This window comes from Telopea speciosissima, chromosome 1 (assembly GCF_018873765.1).
Source record: "Telopea speciosissima isolate NSW1024214 ecotype Mountain lineage chromosome 1, Tspe_v1, whole genome shotgun sequence".
In the NCBI taxonomy this organism is placed as follows: Eukaryota; Viridiplantae; Streptophyta; class Magnoliopsida; order Proteales; family Proteaceae; genus Telopea; species Telopea speciosissima.
In genome coordinates this window covers 70,548,945-70,566,017 of record NC_057916.1, presented here as the reverse complement: position 1 = coordinate 70,566,017, position 17,073 = coordinate 70,548,945, and the positions used below count along the sequence as shown (strand labels likewise).

The following is a 17,073-nucleotide window of genomic DNA, read 5'->3' as shown; positions in this document are numbered from 1 at the left end:
CCCTGAGTTAGGGTCGGGTCGGGTTAGGGTTGAGGCCTCGAGCTAAGCTTGGCCCGGCCCTTATTTCAGTTATACTATAAAATATATATTGATATAATTTATACATTATAAACTTTAAATTTCACCCACATTTTTTTATATAATATATTATATATGAAGACAATAAGTGTTATAATATAATTTATTATATTGTTATTTTATGTAAAATTAATAATGTTCTTCGCAGCCCATTCTAGCCCATGCATTTCTTTCCCCCTCCCCATGATCAGGGCCAATCAGGGTCGGCCCGACCCGACCCTGAGGGCGGGTCAGGGTTGGATTTTTTTGGCCCTGAGTCAGGGTCGGGTCGGGCCTGGGCCCAGCTAAGGGGACTTAGGGTTGGGCTAGGATTCTATAAAGCCCGGCCCAACCCGACCCTGTTGCAGCCCTAAGGGTAACTAACAAAATTATAAACATAGATCCGTGGCCTTTGATTACAACATTACCCAAAAAAGAGCAGAACTATTCGATGTTGGATAAAGCACATTGTATGCTATTAGTTACTGGTTCTCATTTTTGAACTTGAAAATGAACTACTCCCTAGATCATTTTACACTAAATCATACTTACCATCCCTCTAAGCTCTTAAAGTAATAATCCATACAGAACATACTAGAGGAGACGAATGACCAGAAAGTAGTGGACCTGTGGGCACAGCCCATTTGTACAAATGCAAGGCAGGTTCTTCTTTCGTACAAACATAGGGCTTGAACGAGACCTTCCCCTGCTTCTACTCCCCACATTGTTTTTCAGAAACCTTGTTAATGGAGGCGGAAACTTGTCTGCACGACTTGGACTCGAGATGGGCTTCGAAGAGAGCCGCATTTATAAATGTCCAAACCAGAAAACCTAAAAAAAAAAGTAAAAAAGCTGCGATCTGCGATGGAAGGGGAGGTCGTTCTGCTCTTCGGCTACTCTCTTTCCTCCTCTCTTATCTGCTTCTTCGTCTTCGAATCCGAATCAGCACCGACAAGCTCTAGACTTGGCCAAATATCTTTCTCTATGGTTCTCTCTCTGCTTCGTCCCTTTGTTGCTCACCTTAAAGCTCTGGGCTTGACCAAAAATTGGGTTCTCCGACATCTCGGCTTCCATGGTGTTCTCTACAAGGATACCTACAACTCATCTTCCCCAAACAATTTGGGGGAGATGAGTTACAGGTTTTTTTTTTTTTCTTTCTTCTTGTAAGGGCATTTTTTGTTAGTTAAACCCTTGATTTTAACATTATTAGACTTAAACTAACGAAATTAGGGCATGTGTTAACTTTTGTGAACCTCAAGGGGATACGCAAGATTTTCAAAAATTAAGGGATTTGATTATACTTACGTGATATCTTAAGGAATGGTATCTATAAATTTCCCAATTTTTTATTATCACTTCATTTTTTTTTCGTTTTGTAAACATGTATAAATTCTTCTTTGCAATGCACAAATCCAAATGTTTGATTTAATTGCTCCCAATCACTTGCATAAACATTCATGGATGACATTGGATAACAAAACGATAGAATTGTAGGATTACAGCAAAGTCCAGTATTGTCATCATTATATCACATATTTTAACCATACTTCATGCAACAAATTCACCACCCTTCCGTGTCAATTCTCCCACCATCTCTGTTGGCATTTCCTGAGACAATCGATATTGTAGAGGTACCCGGTAAGGAAGATAGAAAATCGTATGAGTCAAACCCAAGTCTTGAATATTGGAATTTCTGTCCTCCACAAGTGTGACAATCCCATTGGATTTTTTCGGCTCTTCTTACATCCATATATTTCTACCAACCCCTTATTTTACGAAATTCATCCTTCTCTCTCCTTACTTGGTAGCAGAGAGTTGAGCTATTATTGGTTCGAGAGTGGAAATTGTTTTCGTTCAGGAAATGGAGTTTGATCCTCGTCTAGCGTTGTCTCTTGATTTTTTTACCTTTGTTTTGAATTGAATCATTTGGACGTGTCACCACCCTTATACTTGGTTCTTTTTTCTCTGTTTTAAATCATTTCCACGTGTCACCAACCCTAAACTTGGTTTTTTTTTTTCAGTTTTGCATCATTTCCACGTGTCATCACCCCTGAACTTGGTTGCAATTGTTGTTGACCTGGCTCTGTCGTTGGGGAGTTTCAAGGTGCAATCCCTTAAGTACTCTGCTAGGGGACTCTGTGAGAGAGATGAGATTAGCCTTGCCATGGAGTTGTTTCATAAGATAGAGGAATTGGGATATCTATATGATGAAGTCACTTATGGAACCATAATGAATGGGCTCTGCAATAGTATGCATACAGGTGAAGCTCTTGCTCTTCTAAAGGAGATGGAGCAGAAGGAACAGGGATGTAAGGCTAATTTGACATTGTATACCACAGTTATTAGTGGTCTCTATAGAGAGGGGATGGTGAAAGAGGCTATAAAAACCATTATGCACATAGGTCTACCAAATCTATTTCTTAGTAGACAATCTATTATGTCTATTGGTTATCAAACAATTTTTATGTTTTGATAAAAAATGATTTTCATTAGTAATTTTTGTTAAATAGGCAAAAATCAAAAATAAAAATGATACAAGAAAGAACCTTAGTTCATGTAATGCAAATGGACCAAAGATTTAAAACCATGATTGGACGCGGTGGAACAAAGATTTATGTGTTATAGACTACTACTAAGCTTGTATAAAGAGCGAAGACTCAAAAACACATAATCACTCCTCAGCCCCCTCAATTTGAGGTCGTTCTAATACAGACGACCTCGAATCCACAGGGTAGAAGAAAGGGATGAAAATGTTAATTTTTTTCAATAGATTTCAGAATGAGGATTACAAACCCTAAAACAACTTTTTATAAAGGTGAATACAATTCAAATTTTAAAAATTATGCTAAAATTCAAATTTCAAACTTTGGCGGGCCTTTTCGCCTTCGAAATACGCCCAGAATGCCAAAAACGGACATACATCATCGCCAAAGGCACTGAGTCCTGTAGGGCTCGTCAAGATCTTCGATTGGATATATTTTTCAATCCATCTTGTTTAGTACCTCCGCCCACTCCGGGTGGATTTTTTCTGTTGGTCCAACCGGCTCAAGTACTCTTCTGATATATCCTCTACATCAGATAATAAAGTGTTGATTGACATAGTTGTCAAGGCGACCAAGGCAACACCAGAAATCAAAGCGAGAGAAAGGCGCCTTGACAACTATGCTGCTTGGTGTCATAAACATGAAACAATAAGATCTATCTCAATTGGCTTGTTAGAGAATTTTATAAACAAGGCAAAATGAGAGAGAATTTTGTTAATAGATGTAATCCCATGGCTTGGAAACAAAAATGGCTAATACAATGAAGTAAAGAGACTTAGTTCACTAAAGCCTTAAAAAGTCATGATTTGTATTATTTTTGTGTATATATGTGGTATGTAATACACTAAATTCTAGCTAACTACTCAAGATTGATGTCCTAAGTTATCTTTGTGATGTACATTAGATAAGTATAACCGAAGGAAGTGTCCCTTTCGATACCTTTGCTGATGAATTGACTTATCTTTAACATTCTCGTGCCAAGCATCTGTTAATTTGATTGAAGATAACAAATGGTTACCTTCTACTATCCTTTGTGTAGCTGCTTGAATGGTGTGTGCCTTAAGGCTTTCTTCCTTTGCCTGTGCATATAAGATTACAATTAAAGCTTGAAGATATGATTCATTCAATGTTATTAAAGCACCTGATGTTAATAATTCACGAAAGGGAAAAAAATAAGGGAAAAAGATCGCTGCCCAATCTCGTGGATCCTACACTCAGACACAAGAGTGGATGAAATTATATAGAATTATCGTGTGCCCTTTGTGAAATTAAAAAATCTTATCCATATTGATACTCTTGTGTATGCTCTCATTGACCCCCACACTGTTGCAGGCCATATGACTAGGCAATGATCTCATGCCTAAAAAATATATAGAGCACCTAATGCAAGTGGATTGGTTACATCCGTGACAATTAAATGGTTTCCTACTATGGAGGGGATGCTTAAGTGAGTAATTTTAAAGATACTCCAACAACACCCCCCCCCCCAAAAAAAAAAAAATAACAGAAAGAAAGAAAGAAAGAAAACACTTGAGAGATTGAAAGGAAATAAATTTTTTTTTTTGGTAAAAGATTGAAAGGAAATTCAATTGATGCATTAGTAAACCTTAGGGGGTGTCAATCGGTTGGTTCGGGTTGGTTTCGGTGTGGTAAGGGTTAATTCGAAACCAAACCAATAAGAAAAGCTTTGTTTCGGCTAGATTCTTATCGGTTTGTTATTGAGCTGGTTTCAACTTTGGTCCGGTTTTGGATTTGGTTTGCTATATATATGTATGCAAAAATTATGGACAAAAAAACTTTTTAATGAGTTTCGGGTAGATATCGGGTTTTATCGGTTTGATTTCAGTCTGATTTTTTCACTTGGTTTTGGTTTCGGGTTAAGTCGATTTCGATTTGGTTTCAAGTGTGCAATACCCAGTCCAAAGTCGATTCAATAAGGATCGATTCGATTCTACTTGGGATATATTAGGCCAGCTTCACTTGTTCGGGGCTAGGTTTTGATACCTCTAGTAAACCTCAACGAAAGAGAAAAGATAAATGCCACTTTTAGCAACACTTTTTAAAGCACACATAATGATACTAATTAAGGATTACTAGCTAAAGATTATGTCCGTACAGCTAGCTAGGAAAGATCAATCTAGAGTCTAAACTCAGTTTCCATTGATCTATTTGTCAATTATGAAATAAACTTCCTTTAATCATTTCATAAAGGATTTATTTACTTTTCAGGAATTCACCAAAAAAAAAATTTTACTTTTCAGGAAATGAAATGAATTTGTTATCTCCCTCCAAAAATTCTTGATAAATTAGTCTTTTCACTGTAAATACTAAATAGTAAGTGCAGAAGAGTTTTCCCATAGCTTGCACAATGTGTAAAAAAAAAATCCTAAAATCATGTAGAAAAGAACTGAATCACAAACAAACAATCACAAAATTGAACATAAGGATTTATAGGATTCGGCAAGATTGCTTTTGTCCAGAATGAGATGAGATGAGATGAGATCAGTTTCTCTATCAATGGAGAATAAAGTTAAGAAAGAACCCTTGCAAAAATAATTTGTAGAGAAACTATATACGAAAAATTTACCCCGCAATACCCATATAGTCCTAGAAAAAATTTCTCGAAGGTTGTCACCGTCCCCAAACGGATCCGGCCATAATGAAGATTGATGCACAAGGTGGACTGAATCCTCCGAGCCTCAAGGCTGTAGGCCCTATAGAATCATCAGCCTACTTAGGAGTGCAAGTTTGGCCCTGTCGGCCCAAACCCGCCCTTGCCCGTCCTGAACCTAAACAAGGCCTGGGCTGAGATATCTGACCTTGAGGGCAGGTCAAGGCTGTAAATTTTTGGCCCTAAGTCAAGGTTGGGTCGGGCTAGGGTTGAGGCCATGAGTGGAGCCCAACTTGGCCCAGCCTGAACCTGTTTTAAGTTATATTGTAAAATATATATTGATATACTATATATATTATAAACTTTAAATGTCACTCATATTTTGTTATATAATATATTATATATGAAGATAATAAATGATAATATATTTTATTATAGTGTTATTTTATGTAAAATTATTAATTTTTTACCTAAACCAGCCCAACTTAGTCCAATCCATGCATCTCTCCCTTTCCCCACTCCATGATCAGAGCCAATCAGGGTCAGCCCGGCCCAACCCAGAGGGTGGGTCAGGGTTGGATTTTCCAGGCCTTGGGTCAGGATCGGGCTGGGTCTGGGCCCAGCTAAGAGGTCTCAGGGTTGGGCTGGAGTTTTAAAAACCCAGCCCAATCCGGCCCTATTGCAGTCCTAAGCCTACTTATGCAAGTGACAGAATACAAGACATCGTACCCCCAACACAATCTTTTTATCTCCATCCAAAAATAATAATAAGGGAAATGGGTGAGCATGCCGGGGGTGGCCACCCTGTACCTATCTCCCCCCTCCCCAAGGGAAATGACCACCCTATCCATACCATCCCACCCTTACCGTTTGGCAAGGCTGCCCGCTTACCCGGAACGGGCGGTACGTGTACCCAACTCTCTCCCTAATAATAATAAGAAAATTTCAGAATAATTTAAATACACAGGAAATTCCAAAAAGACCCACCTCAAGTGAAGCAACTATGGCAATTTCCTTCCTTAATTCTTGTAACTCTTTCCTCTCTTGTTCTACGGTATTGACTAGCTCGGAAGCTAATGAAGCTGCTTCCTCAACCTGCTAAAAGAAAACATAAATGGGAAATCTTGCAAAATAATAAGAATATAAGATGAGAAAATTATATAAATCGAACCTGTGAGATGAACTTCATAATTGTTGCTTCAATACTTTCCATGACACTCATGGCTGTGAACATTGCATTCTGAACTGAATCTGAATCCGCCTTTTACCCATTTAAAAGGCATAAAAGAAAAGGGAAAAGGGAAAATTAGACAAAATATATAAAATGAAATTCATTAATTGAATGTGTTCTACAGAAGTTTCCCTAATCCCTACCTTAGCACCATTTATCAAGGGGAGTGCAGTTGATGATGCAGATAATTTTCTCCCAATTCTTGCTACTGCTTCTGAATTTTTCTTCTCAATCTTTTCCCATTCATTAATTATGCAAACTTGAGGATCAATAATTTGAATTATCTTAATTTCATGTTTGAGCTTCTCAATATGAAGTCGTTTTTCTAGAATCGAATTGCGCAGATGGAAGATCCTTAACCAAACTTTAAATATTTTGTCCTGCAGTACATCAAACGTACATATAAGTCTCTACATTGGACTACTAACAATCGATATGAGATTATTATTTTTGCCTTCCACGTAAAACCCAACAGTTTCATGCAATCGGAACAACAATCCAAAATATAAATGACCAGTGGAAGGATGAATTTTCCACCCTTAAACTAATCAAAGGTGATGATTTTATCATAAAAAAAAATAAAAAGAGACTATTTCTAAACTTGAACCTATGATCACTTGATCACAATGGAACAACCTTACCGGTGCACCAACTCACCAAGGCCCGCATTCAATCATACAAGCCTAATAATCATGCATGGGAAAAGGATGGAATCTCCGTCCTCCCACCGGTCATACTAGCACAACTCCAAGAGAGAAATTAAATAGCTTTTCTTTGCTTACCTCTGCAAAATGCTTATTAGCGGCTAAAGTGGATTCAGCTCGAGCATTCGCGAATCTCCATTGAAGCAATCTCGTATGCATAATACGTAGTTGATGCAACAATTCCTCTTGGATCGAAGACGCCTTCTTCTGCCGGAAATAATTCAAAACGCTGTTAACACTTTTCGAGCTCTGTTTCGTTGTTCGACCCGAAGAATCTGGAGATTCCGGCACCGAAAAGATGGAAGATGATCTTCCAGGAGATAACGCCCAGGCTGAGGGAGAAACTGATCCTGTCCTCTTTGGTTTCACTTTCTCGATGTTTTTTACTACGTCGGGACTCTGTTGACGCTGCAAGTTCCGGACGGGAATATTGATGATGAGATTCTCAGATTGAGGCTTTTTGATGATTCCTGGAATAGGAATTATCGTTACTATGTCGGGACTCCGTTGACGCTGCAAGTTCCGGACGGGATTACTAAGGATGAGATTCTCAGATTGAGGCCTTTTGATGATTCCTGGAATTGGAATTGGTATTCTCGTTGCTGGTGATGGATTTCTGTTTTCTTCACCAGCTTTGATGCTGCTGCTGTTGATTCTAGTTCGCGCCGTGGAATTCGGTTTGTCGACGGATTTTCTGCCGGAGTTTAACTTGAAAAGAGGAATCTCCGGCATTGTTGTGCTTGCGGTTCGTGACAGACGGGGAGAACGACGTATCCCATCTCCAACGGTTCGCCGGCGACTGCTTTGGTTCTCCATTTTACGGCTCAAGTATTTCCCGCGAAAACGATGATCGACTGAGAGACAATAACGAGGCTCTCATATGATAAATAAGGCACATCGGGATGATCAAAATTGAAACTAGGCACATATCTTATTCCAATCGGACGGTTCAATAGCTTGATTTGTAGGAAACTATGGAGATTTGAGAGTTGAGAGCACGTCAGGTTGGACTTTGGAAATGGAATACCATATCACACACACGGCCCTCTCCACTTTAACTTCAAGGCTTCCACGTACAGTTTAGTTTTCTCTCTTCGTTGACCTCTCTATTTTCTGAGTATGAATAACCTGTGAATTTTTATCCTATGCAGGAACTACGCGTGTTGTACTGCATCGTGCGACAGCTGCAGAGGCCATGTGTATCATGTGGGGTCCACTATGCCACATGGCCTTTGCTGTGCCGCACGATGCAGTACAACACCGTGCGATTACAGAAGAGGATAACGATTCATAACCTATAAGGTTGTCAAAGTTCAGCCCAAACCGGTTGGATCGATTGAAATTGGCTGGTCCGATTTGGACTAATTGAATCGAATTCTTATTGATTTGGTTTTCAGTTGGGGTTTTATGTAGGGTTGTAAATGAATAATCGAAAATCCGAATTCAATCTGCATCCGTATTTGTTTAAAGATATCCGGAGAAAAATCCAAATACTCCGATAAAAATCCTTAATAATAAAAATTTAAGTAAATAATGATTTTGAGGGTTTTTGAAGATTCAACAGTTCTAGAATATGAGGAAAAGAGAATCATGATCTAAGAGATATGGATTGAGAGTGAATTGTATCCGCTAGGAGGAGGAAGGTTTGGGTTACACGAGGCAGAGATGTAAACGGATGGTCAAAAATCCTAATTCGATCTGCATCCGAATCCGTTTAGAGGTATTTGTATTCAGCCAGGAATTATCCGGATCCGATCACATATGATCCGTATCCGAGCCGAATTTTCGATCTATTACGATAGAGATCGAAAATCTGACCAAACCCAATAAAAAATTTAGGCGGACCGATAATAACCTACTAACAAACCTACAACTCAATAAAATCAGAACTTTCCCATTGGTTTTCTTATGTATAAATGTAAAATTGAAACCGGACCGACCGAACCTAGTAGTTGCCTGATTACAAATCGATCAAGACGAGACCACATTGGACTGAAACTGAAACTTCCTTAAAAGTTTGTTCTGGGTTGGCCTAGTATCAACCCAAAACCAATTCAGCCCAACCAAACTAACCGACGAAAACCAAGAGGATCGAACTTGAAATCGGACCGATCGAACCCAATAGTTGCCTGATTACAAATCGACCAAGACTAGACCAAATTGGACTGAAACTGAACATCTTTAAAAGTTTGTTTTGGGTTGGCCTAGTATCAACCCAAAATCAATTCAGCCCAACCGAACTGACCAATAAAAACCGAGAGGATTGAACTCGAGACCTGCTGGTAGGCTAGGCTTTTACACTCCACACTCTACCAACTACGATTGGCAGTTCTCCATCAAGTATACTAGTTGGTCTGCATCTATCTCATTCAGCTCTTTGCTTGATCTTGCAACAATGCCCATTCTCAATTTTGGGATTGGTGTGTGGTTTGTGTGATAACACTTTCATCAAAAAAAGAACTAATGCATTCTGAATTGGATTATTGCTTCTCTAGATTTCATTTAATTAGATTTGAAACTGATTCGGTTTTGACAATTTCCGCTTTTTGCGTGCCTTTTCTCCTGGCTTACTTCTCCGGTGATCTTTCTTCTCTAGCTCACTGAGATGGAAAGCCACCGCCTGCTACCGCTTCCTCCTATTCCCCTTAGAGAAACTCCACCCTCTCCAGATCCACCGCCAAATCCTGATGATGACCTAGTTCTCGATGAGGAAACAGAGGAGGATATTGCGGTCTCTTGGGATAACACTTTGGTAGAGTATATCCTTCCGGGGAAATCTTACCGTCGACAGGCTATCAACAAAGCTCTAATAGGAGGATGGAACTTGAAGATGGGAGTTGAGGTATCCCCATTAGCAGACTAGAAGTTTATGTTCAAGTTCAACCATCCTAGGGATCTAACTAATGTAATGGAGGAAGGTCCCTGGGCTGTTTCAGGGAACCTTATTATTTTGGAAAAATGGAACAGCGCTGGCAAATGGGAATTTCGCTATGCTGATTTCTGGATTCAATTCCAATCTCTCCCACATGAATTGATTTCCACAGAAATCTGCTTTCAACTAGCAAGGAAAATAAGGATTCCTACCAAGGCAATGATCATTCAGACTTTGATTGCAGGGGAAAAAACTCAATATCTGAGATGCAGAGTTAAGCTGGACATTACAAAAGCCCTAAGAACCTCTATCATGGTGAAGCGTCGATCATGCCTTGATAGTGATGCAATCATCAGATATGAGCGCCTTCCGTTGTTCTGATATTGCTGTGGTGTTATAGGACATGAAGAGAATCGTTGCTTGGTCAAGTATTCCACCGCCACACTCTCCAACTATCAATCAGAGCAAATCCACCACCAATATGGCCCCTTCATGAGAGGTATTCCCCCCGACCCCAGAAGCTTAGAAAGGGCACAATGTGTTTTGTTTGAGGACTCAAAGGCTTACCATCTGCTTTCCCATCCATCTACCCACCCACCCATCAACACCAATACCCCTACCACCCAAACCACTTCGGGCAATCCCAATACCTCATCCTCCACTTACCGGAACCAGTCACCGGCACCCCAACCTAATCCCAACTCCATGGTTTCCGACCACAACCACCCCCATACCCCTGCCACAGGTGGAAGCAACCACCACCCCACTCCTCTGCACCTCTGCGTAGGACAGAGGACAACCCCTGACATGACAGACCAAGGATAGTTGTTCGTGTCTCCAATTTCCCCTCCCACCCAACCATCACAGGACACCTATCATCAATACCTGTCCTTGACTCATGCGCATAACAACCCCATCAACCCCTCTCTCCAAATTCCTTCTCCCAATCATCACACCTCATCCACGGTCACCTCACCCCCACCAGATTACCTATCATACAATAATGAACTGTCACATTACCTTTTGTCCATCTTATCCCAGCTATCCATTACCCCTATCAACGGCCCAAATACCACACCCCCCACCCTCGAGAACCTTTCTCTATTAAGGTCACACCCTTCACTTGCTTATCCCTTTCCCCCTCAATCTCATGGCTTTAACCCAGGTGGGTCATACCCACAGTTACCAAACCCGATCCTTCCTCTACCGACCGACTTGGTCATGAATATGAGCCATCATGAACTGAACCAACCCATACTGAACCACTCTGTGCCCACCCCAACCTATTCAGTTAAGCCACATAGCACAGATGAAAGAAACTCCCCCAATCAGAACCAAGTGCAGGTAACATCCCCTATTCCTACATCCCTCCTTGAAACTCAGTTAATCAGCCCTCCCATCATTCAGACACTTACCACCATTAAACCTTCCCTATCAGTTAGAACCAGAAGCCAATTAAAATCACCTCACACCAAAACCCCAGCTGATCCTTTGTCGATCCTTGATAAACCAAAGAGAGCTAGAAGATCCCATGTTGCATTAGCAATCTTTGATTCGTCTCTTCATGCTGAGCATTTTTTATTGGAAAACCCCGTGGAAGCTGGGGAGTAGCTCCACGGGCAGAAATAAAAATTCGAAGCTGAAATTGTCAAGGGACGGGGAGGCCCTTGACTATGAATTCCCTGCTGCACCTCTCCTACTCGGATAGACCTGATGTAATTTTTCTAATGGAAACTAAATGCCTCTCGAAGAAAGCTCGGCGTATCCAACATTAGCTTCGGATGCACTCCAATTTCTCAGTAGATGCTCTTGGTCGATCTGGAGGCCTCTGTATTCTCTGGCAGTAGTACATCTCTATGGAAATCCTGTTGGCAAATTTTCATATAATTGATACCAGGGTGTCCTTCAACAATTCTCAACCTTTTTATATTACTTTTGTATACGGTGCTCCTGTTCGAAGCCAACATCAATAGGTTTGGAATCAGATTTCGGATTTGGGCAGAAATCAAAATGATGATTGGATCTGTCTCGGTGGCTTCAACTCCTTTCTTGCTTGGCATGAGAAGAAAGGAGGTTCTTGTGTGGGTGCTCGAGATGTTGGGGCCTTTAGACAATTGGTGGATGACTGTAATCTTTCAGACTTGGGTTTCCATGGCCCTTTATTTACTTGGTCCAATAAAATGGTGGGAGATTCAAATATAAAAATCAGACTCGACAGAGCCTTTGCTAATCTCTCTTGGAGAAGTCATTTCCAAGATGCTGCTGTTTTTTCTAGAGTTGCTATAGGGTCTGACCACTCTCCTTTGATTGTTGATACTGAGGGAGGTATTTGTAGAGGAAGGTGGCCATTTCACTTTGAGAGTATGTGGCTTCGCCACAGTGGTTGTAAGGACACAGCCTCAGCAGCTTGGAAAATTCAATCCACAGGAACCAAACATGAAGTTCTAACATCAAAGCTAACAAATTGCAAATCAGTTTTTATGGAATGGAATGTTAAATGCTTCGGTAAAGTGCAAAATCAAGGAATTGAAGGCTGAAATTTCTCGATTTCAAAATGGTCCTCCTACCTCTGAGAACTGTACCAAGGAAGCTGAACTTACCAAAATGCTTATTGAACAGCTAGCCCATGAAGCAGATTTATGGGCACAGAAATCTCGGATTTTGTGGTTGCAAAGTGGGGATTAGAATACGAAATTCTTTCATGCCTCTACTCTTCAAAGGCAGCAGCAAAACAGAGTTTTGAAGTTACGAATGAGCAATGGGGCTTGGACTTCTAATGATTTGGAGCTTAATCAAGAGACATCTTCCCATTTTCAAAATGCTTTTACTACTGAAAGTATTGATCAGGAAGCTTTGCAAAGAACAATGGAGTGTATTACCCCTGTGATTCAAGAAGACATGAACTCCTCCCTCTGTCGTGTGCCTAATTTGCACGTGCGAAGCCCTCTTTGATATGCAGCCTCTAAAATCGCCAGGGCCAGATGGGTTTCCTCCGGTGTTTTATCAAAGGTATTGGGACCTCACTCACGAAGACCTTGCTGCCTTTGTTACAGAATTCTTCCAAACAGGTATGCTCCATCCTTCAATTAATAAAACATATCTTTGTCTTATTCCTAAGGTGGATACCCCAGAGATGGCTGAGCAACTTCGTCCGATCAGTTTGTGTAATGTTGCCACTAAGGTTATCACAAAAATCCTTGCGGTTCGCTTGAAGAGCATCCTCCCTCACATTATCTCTCCTTTCCAATCGACATTCGTCCCGGACAGATTGATATCAGATAATATATACGCTGCTCATGAAATTTTTTACTATATAAAGAAGAGGAAGAAAGGCAAAAAGATGATGGTGGCTTTGAAGCTAGACATGAAAAAATCTTATGATCGCCTTGAGTGGGGTTTTATTGAGCAGGTGTTGATCAGGCTGGGTTTTTGTGAGGCTGTGGTTCTAATGATCATGAGTTGTGTTTCCTCGATAAAGTACAAACTCCTTCACAATGGTATTGAGTCATCTGACATTACCCCCATCCATGGCATTCGACAAGGGGATCCGATCTCCCCTGCCATTTTCATCATTTGCTCCCATGCGCTCAGCTGTCTCCTATCTAGGGCTGAACAAGGTGGCGACATCAGAGGCATCAAAGTGAAAAATAGAGCAGCTCCAATTACCCACCTTCTATTCGCGGACGACTGCCTTATGTTCTCCATGGTAAACCTTCATGAAATCTCTTGTCTCAAGGACTATTTGGAGACGTATTGCAAAGCCAATGGGCAGCAAGTGAATGTTAAGAAGTCTTTGTTGACTTTCAGCACAAATACCCCCCTTAAGTTTAAATGCTGGTTCTCCTGCATTCTCAAGATTCCTTACGGAGATGGCCCGCGTAAATATTTGGGGCTCCCAACAGATTTGGGTCTCTCTAAAGTTCAAGTTTTTTATGATATTGGTGATAAGACCCTGAAGAGATTAGAGTCTTGGAAGCATAAACTGTTATCTCCTGTCGGCAAAGAAACTCTCCTTAAGGCCAAAGCCCTTTCAATGGCAACTTACACTTCTTCCCACTTCAAGCTACCCGCAGCTCATCACTCTAAAATCAGCTCTGCAGCTGTAAATTTCTACTGGGGGGAGAGTGAATATGACCACAAAATCCATTGGATTTCGTGGAAGAAGCTATGTCGCTTGAAAAGGAATGGAGGAATTGGCTTTAGGGACCCCAAACTTCACAACCAAGCTCTCTTGACGAAAGTTGCTTGGAGATTATGGAAGGATTCGACCTCCCACTGGGCTGCCTTTATGAAATTAGTTTACTTCCCCTCCGGTGATTTCCTTAATGCTCGTTTAGGATCTTAGCCCTCTTGGGCTTGGTGAAGTATCCTGGAAGGGAGGAAATTCTTACAAGCTGGACTGCTATGGCGTGTAGAAACAGGGGAGAATATTAAGATATGGGAAGATAGGTGGCTATCTACCTTAGCAGGCTTCAAGATTAGTCATCCTTGACCTCAGAATTGCACTTTGGTCTGGGTGTTAGAGTTAATAGATGCTGAGAATAGAATTTGGGATCGGGGTATTATTGATTCTTGCTTTCATAAGGACGACAAAGAAGCAATTTTAAATCACTCTGGGCCTTTTCCCTTGCGAGGATTACCAAATTTGGGGAGAAGCAAAAGATGGGAAATTCAGCGTTAAATCTGCATATCACCTTATTTCTAATTTGGAGGATGAAAAAGCTATGTCAAAACCTTTGTCTTCTCATGTGACTGTGCCCCTCCCTCAAGCAATGTGGAATAGAATCTGGACCTGCAGGACACTTCTGAAAATTAAAAGTTTTCTTTGGAAAGCTGTAGGAGGAGCTCTTGCTACAGGTATGGCTCTCTCTAAGCGAAAAATTCCCCTTGAGCCCAGTTGTCCTAGATGTGGTGCAGCCTCTGAGACTATTGAACATATCATTTTGGCCAACCCTTTTGCAAAGGCAGTGTGGTTTGGATCCCATCTGGCACTGAATCCTTATCAGTCTCAATCTCTCTCTGTTCCTGAGTGGATCATGAACTGGTCATCCCTCCTAATTCTAGGCAAAGAAGAGTCGAGGAAGGACATGTCCCTTTGTAGCTTCATAGCATGGAATATCTGGAAAGCTCGAAATGAGCTAGTTTTCTCCAGTAAGGCTGGATCCCCCTATGAAGTCTTGTTCAATCCACAACAGGCTCATTCAGAACTTTTTACCTTAAGAGGGTCACCTCCTACTTGCAATCATGGGGTAAGGAATGCCCCCGACCTCCCGCTATACTGGAAGCCTCCCATTTCCCCAACCTTTAAGTTGAATACTGATGCAGCGCTGACATTCAAGAAGGATAAAGGCGACCTGGGTTTTGTTATGAGAGATCACTCTAGCAACATGGTGTATGCTTCTTCTGAACCTAACAGCTTCACCTCTATGCTTTTGGGAGAAGGTCTTGCTATAAGGTTGGGTATGATCCAAGCCATTGGGGAATACATTGATCATTTAGAGGTGGAATCGGACAGCAAGAAGATGATCTCCTTTATTCAAGATCCTTCAAGAAATGCCCTTGCTGATATTTCGCCAGTTGTAAATGACATAAGTCATCTCTCTTCTTTTTTCAGGTCAATTTCTTTCTCTTATATCCCTAGAGAGATTAACAGCGTGGCTGACTCTCTAGCCAGGAAGGCTCTATCCATTTTGTGTAGGATAGATTGGCCTCACTCCACTCCTTGGCTCCAAGAGGTTTGTCTCTCTGATGCCTTGGCTTTGACACACCTTTTTCAATAGATCTGAGTTTACCAAAAAAAAAAAAAAAGATTTGAAACTTTGGAGGAATTGAAGAGCTTGATTCATCAAAAATTTTCATGATCTCCATCCAAATAAAAGAGTGATGGGTTGTTTTTTTGTTGTTACTTGGTCCCCAACCAAGCCCTCTCAAGTAATTCATTCACCAAAAAAATAGAACCTGGAAGATATCCTATGAAACAAAAACTTGTGGAATGCATGGGAAGTAATACGAAACAAAACGTAGGGCAGGATTTAATTAAAAACATGAAAAATAAAATATAACTTATGAATAAAGATAATATGCATGAGATGCATTTACTAATGGGGAGTGTCTCAATGACACCTCTATAGGTGTACTTAGAACTTGACATCTTTTAATTAACATTTTTCTTATTCTCAAACGGTTTTAAGATAGGTATATAAAAGAGTTTTTTTATTTTTTTAACAAGTTTAAAATGACATATCATTATGTCTTATCAAATGTGCCACGGTCATGCATATTTTTCGAGTACATATGCAAAATAACATTATTACCTCATTGAAAAAAAATTGTCATACTAATAGGGCAAAAAAAATTTAAGTTTACAAATTATTTGACACCTGAAGGGGTGTTAATAAAAAATTCCTTACTAAAATTTAAAAAAACAAAATGAATGACCATATATGTTAAATAAATTAGATAGAATTGAAGAGGAAAATATTTTTAGAGGGGTGAGAGATTGTGGGGCGTTTTTCAATTAATTTCCTTGATCAATAGATTTTGTATGGATTATTTAACAAATTTGATTAAATAAAAGACCCAATCAAAGAGTGGCGGTCAAACTCTTTTTTTGTTTTTTTTTGGAATTTGAAAAATGAAATTCAAAACAACAAGAGAATAGTAATAGGACTATAGTCTATAGGAGGGGGAGGATTTTGTATTTTGTATTCATCTCCATTTAGGGAAAAAGGTCAGCTTATTACTTATGTTAGAACAGGTGAGGTTAAAGGTGCCGAGCTTGTACTCTCTGTTTCTGGCCATTCCTTGATCAGTAAGCTCACCCCTCAATTGTATGAATTCGGACTCGTTGTAGGCAGCCTGGTCCATGAGGTAGTCTACCCGCTTTCGCATAAAAGAGACCTTCGAATGACTAAATAGAGATACCGGGGTGTCTCTTATTAATTTAATGACAAATGACTGCTCCCGTGATTTGGAATAGAATTTAGAATAAAGTAATATAATTATAATAATTTTAGGGAGAAGCATCATGAAATTGATTCTTAACTAGCGCATGG

General features: G+C 40.3%; 2 protein-coding genes across 2 annotated transcripts; one reads left to right on the top strand and one right to left on the bottom strand.

Moving 5' to 3' along the window:
- Nucleotides 1-3,463: 3,463 nt before the first annotated feature.
- LOC122653859 (QWRF motif-containing protein 7-like) lies at nt 3,464-7,962 on the bottom strand. The gene is made up of 5 exons (XM_043847815.1): nt 7,225-7,962; nt 6,586-6,822; nt 6,383-6,472; nt 6,199-6,306; nt 3,464-3,679 (listed from the first exon to the last, which is right to left on the bottom strand). The coding sequence occupies exons 1-5, from the start codon at nt 7,960-7,962 to the stop codon at nt 3,464-3,466; spliced, it is 1,389 nt and encodes a 462-aa protein (XP_043703750.1).
- A 6,780-nt stretch (nt 7,963-14,742) lies between these two features.
- On the top strand, nt 14,743-15,798 carry LOC122653841. Its single transcript, XM_043847794.1, has one exon. The coding sequence runs from the start codon at nt 14,743-14,745 to the stop codon at nt 15,796-15,798; it is 1,056 nt and encodes a 351-aa protein (XP_043703729.1).
- Nucleotides 15,799-17,073: the final 1,275 nt, after the last annotated feature.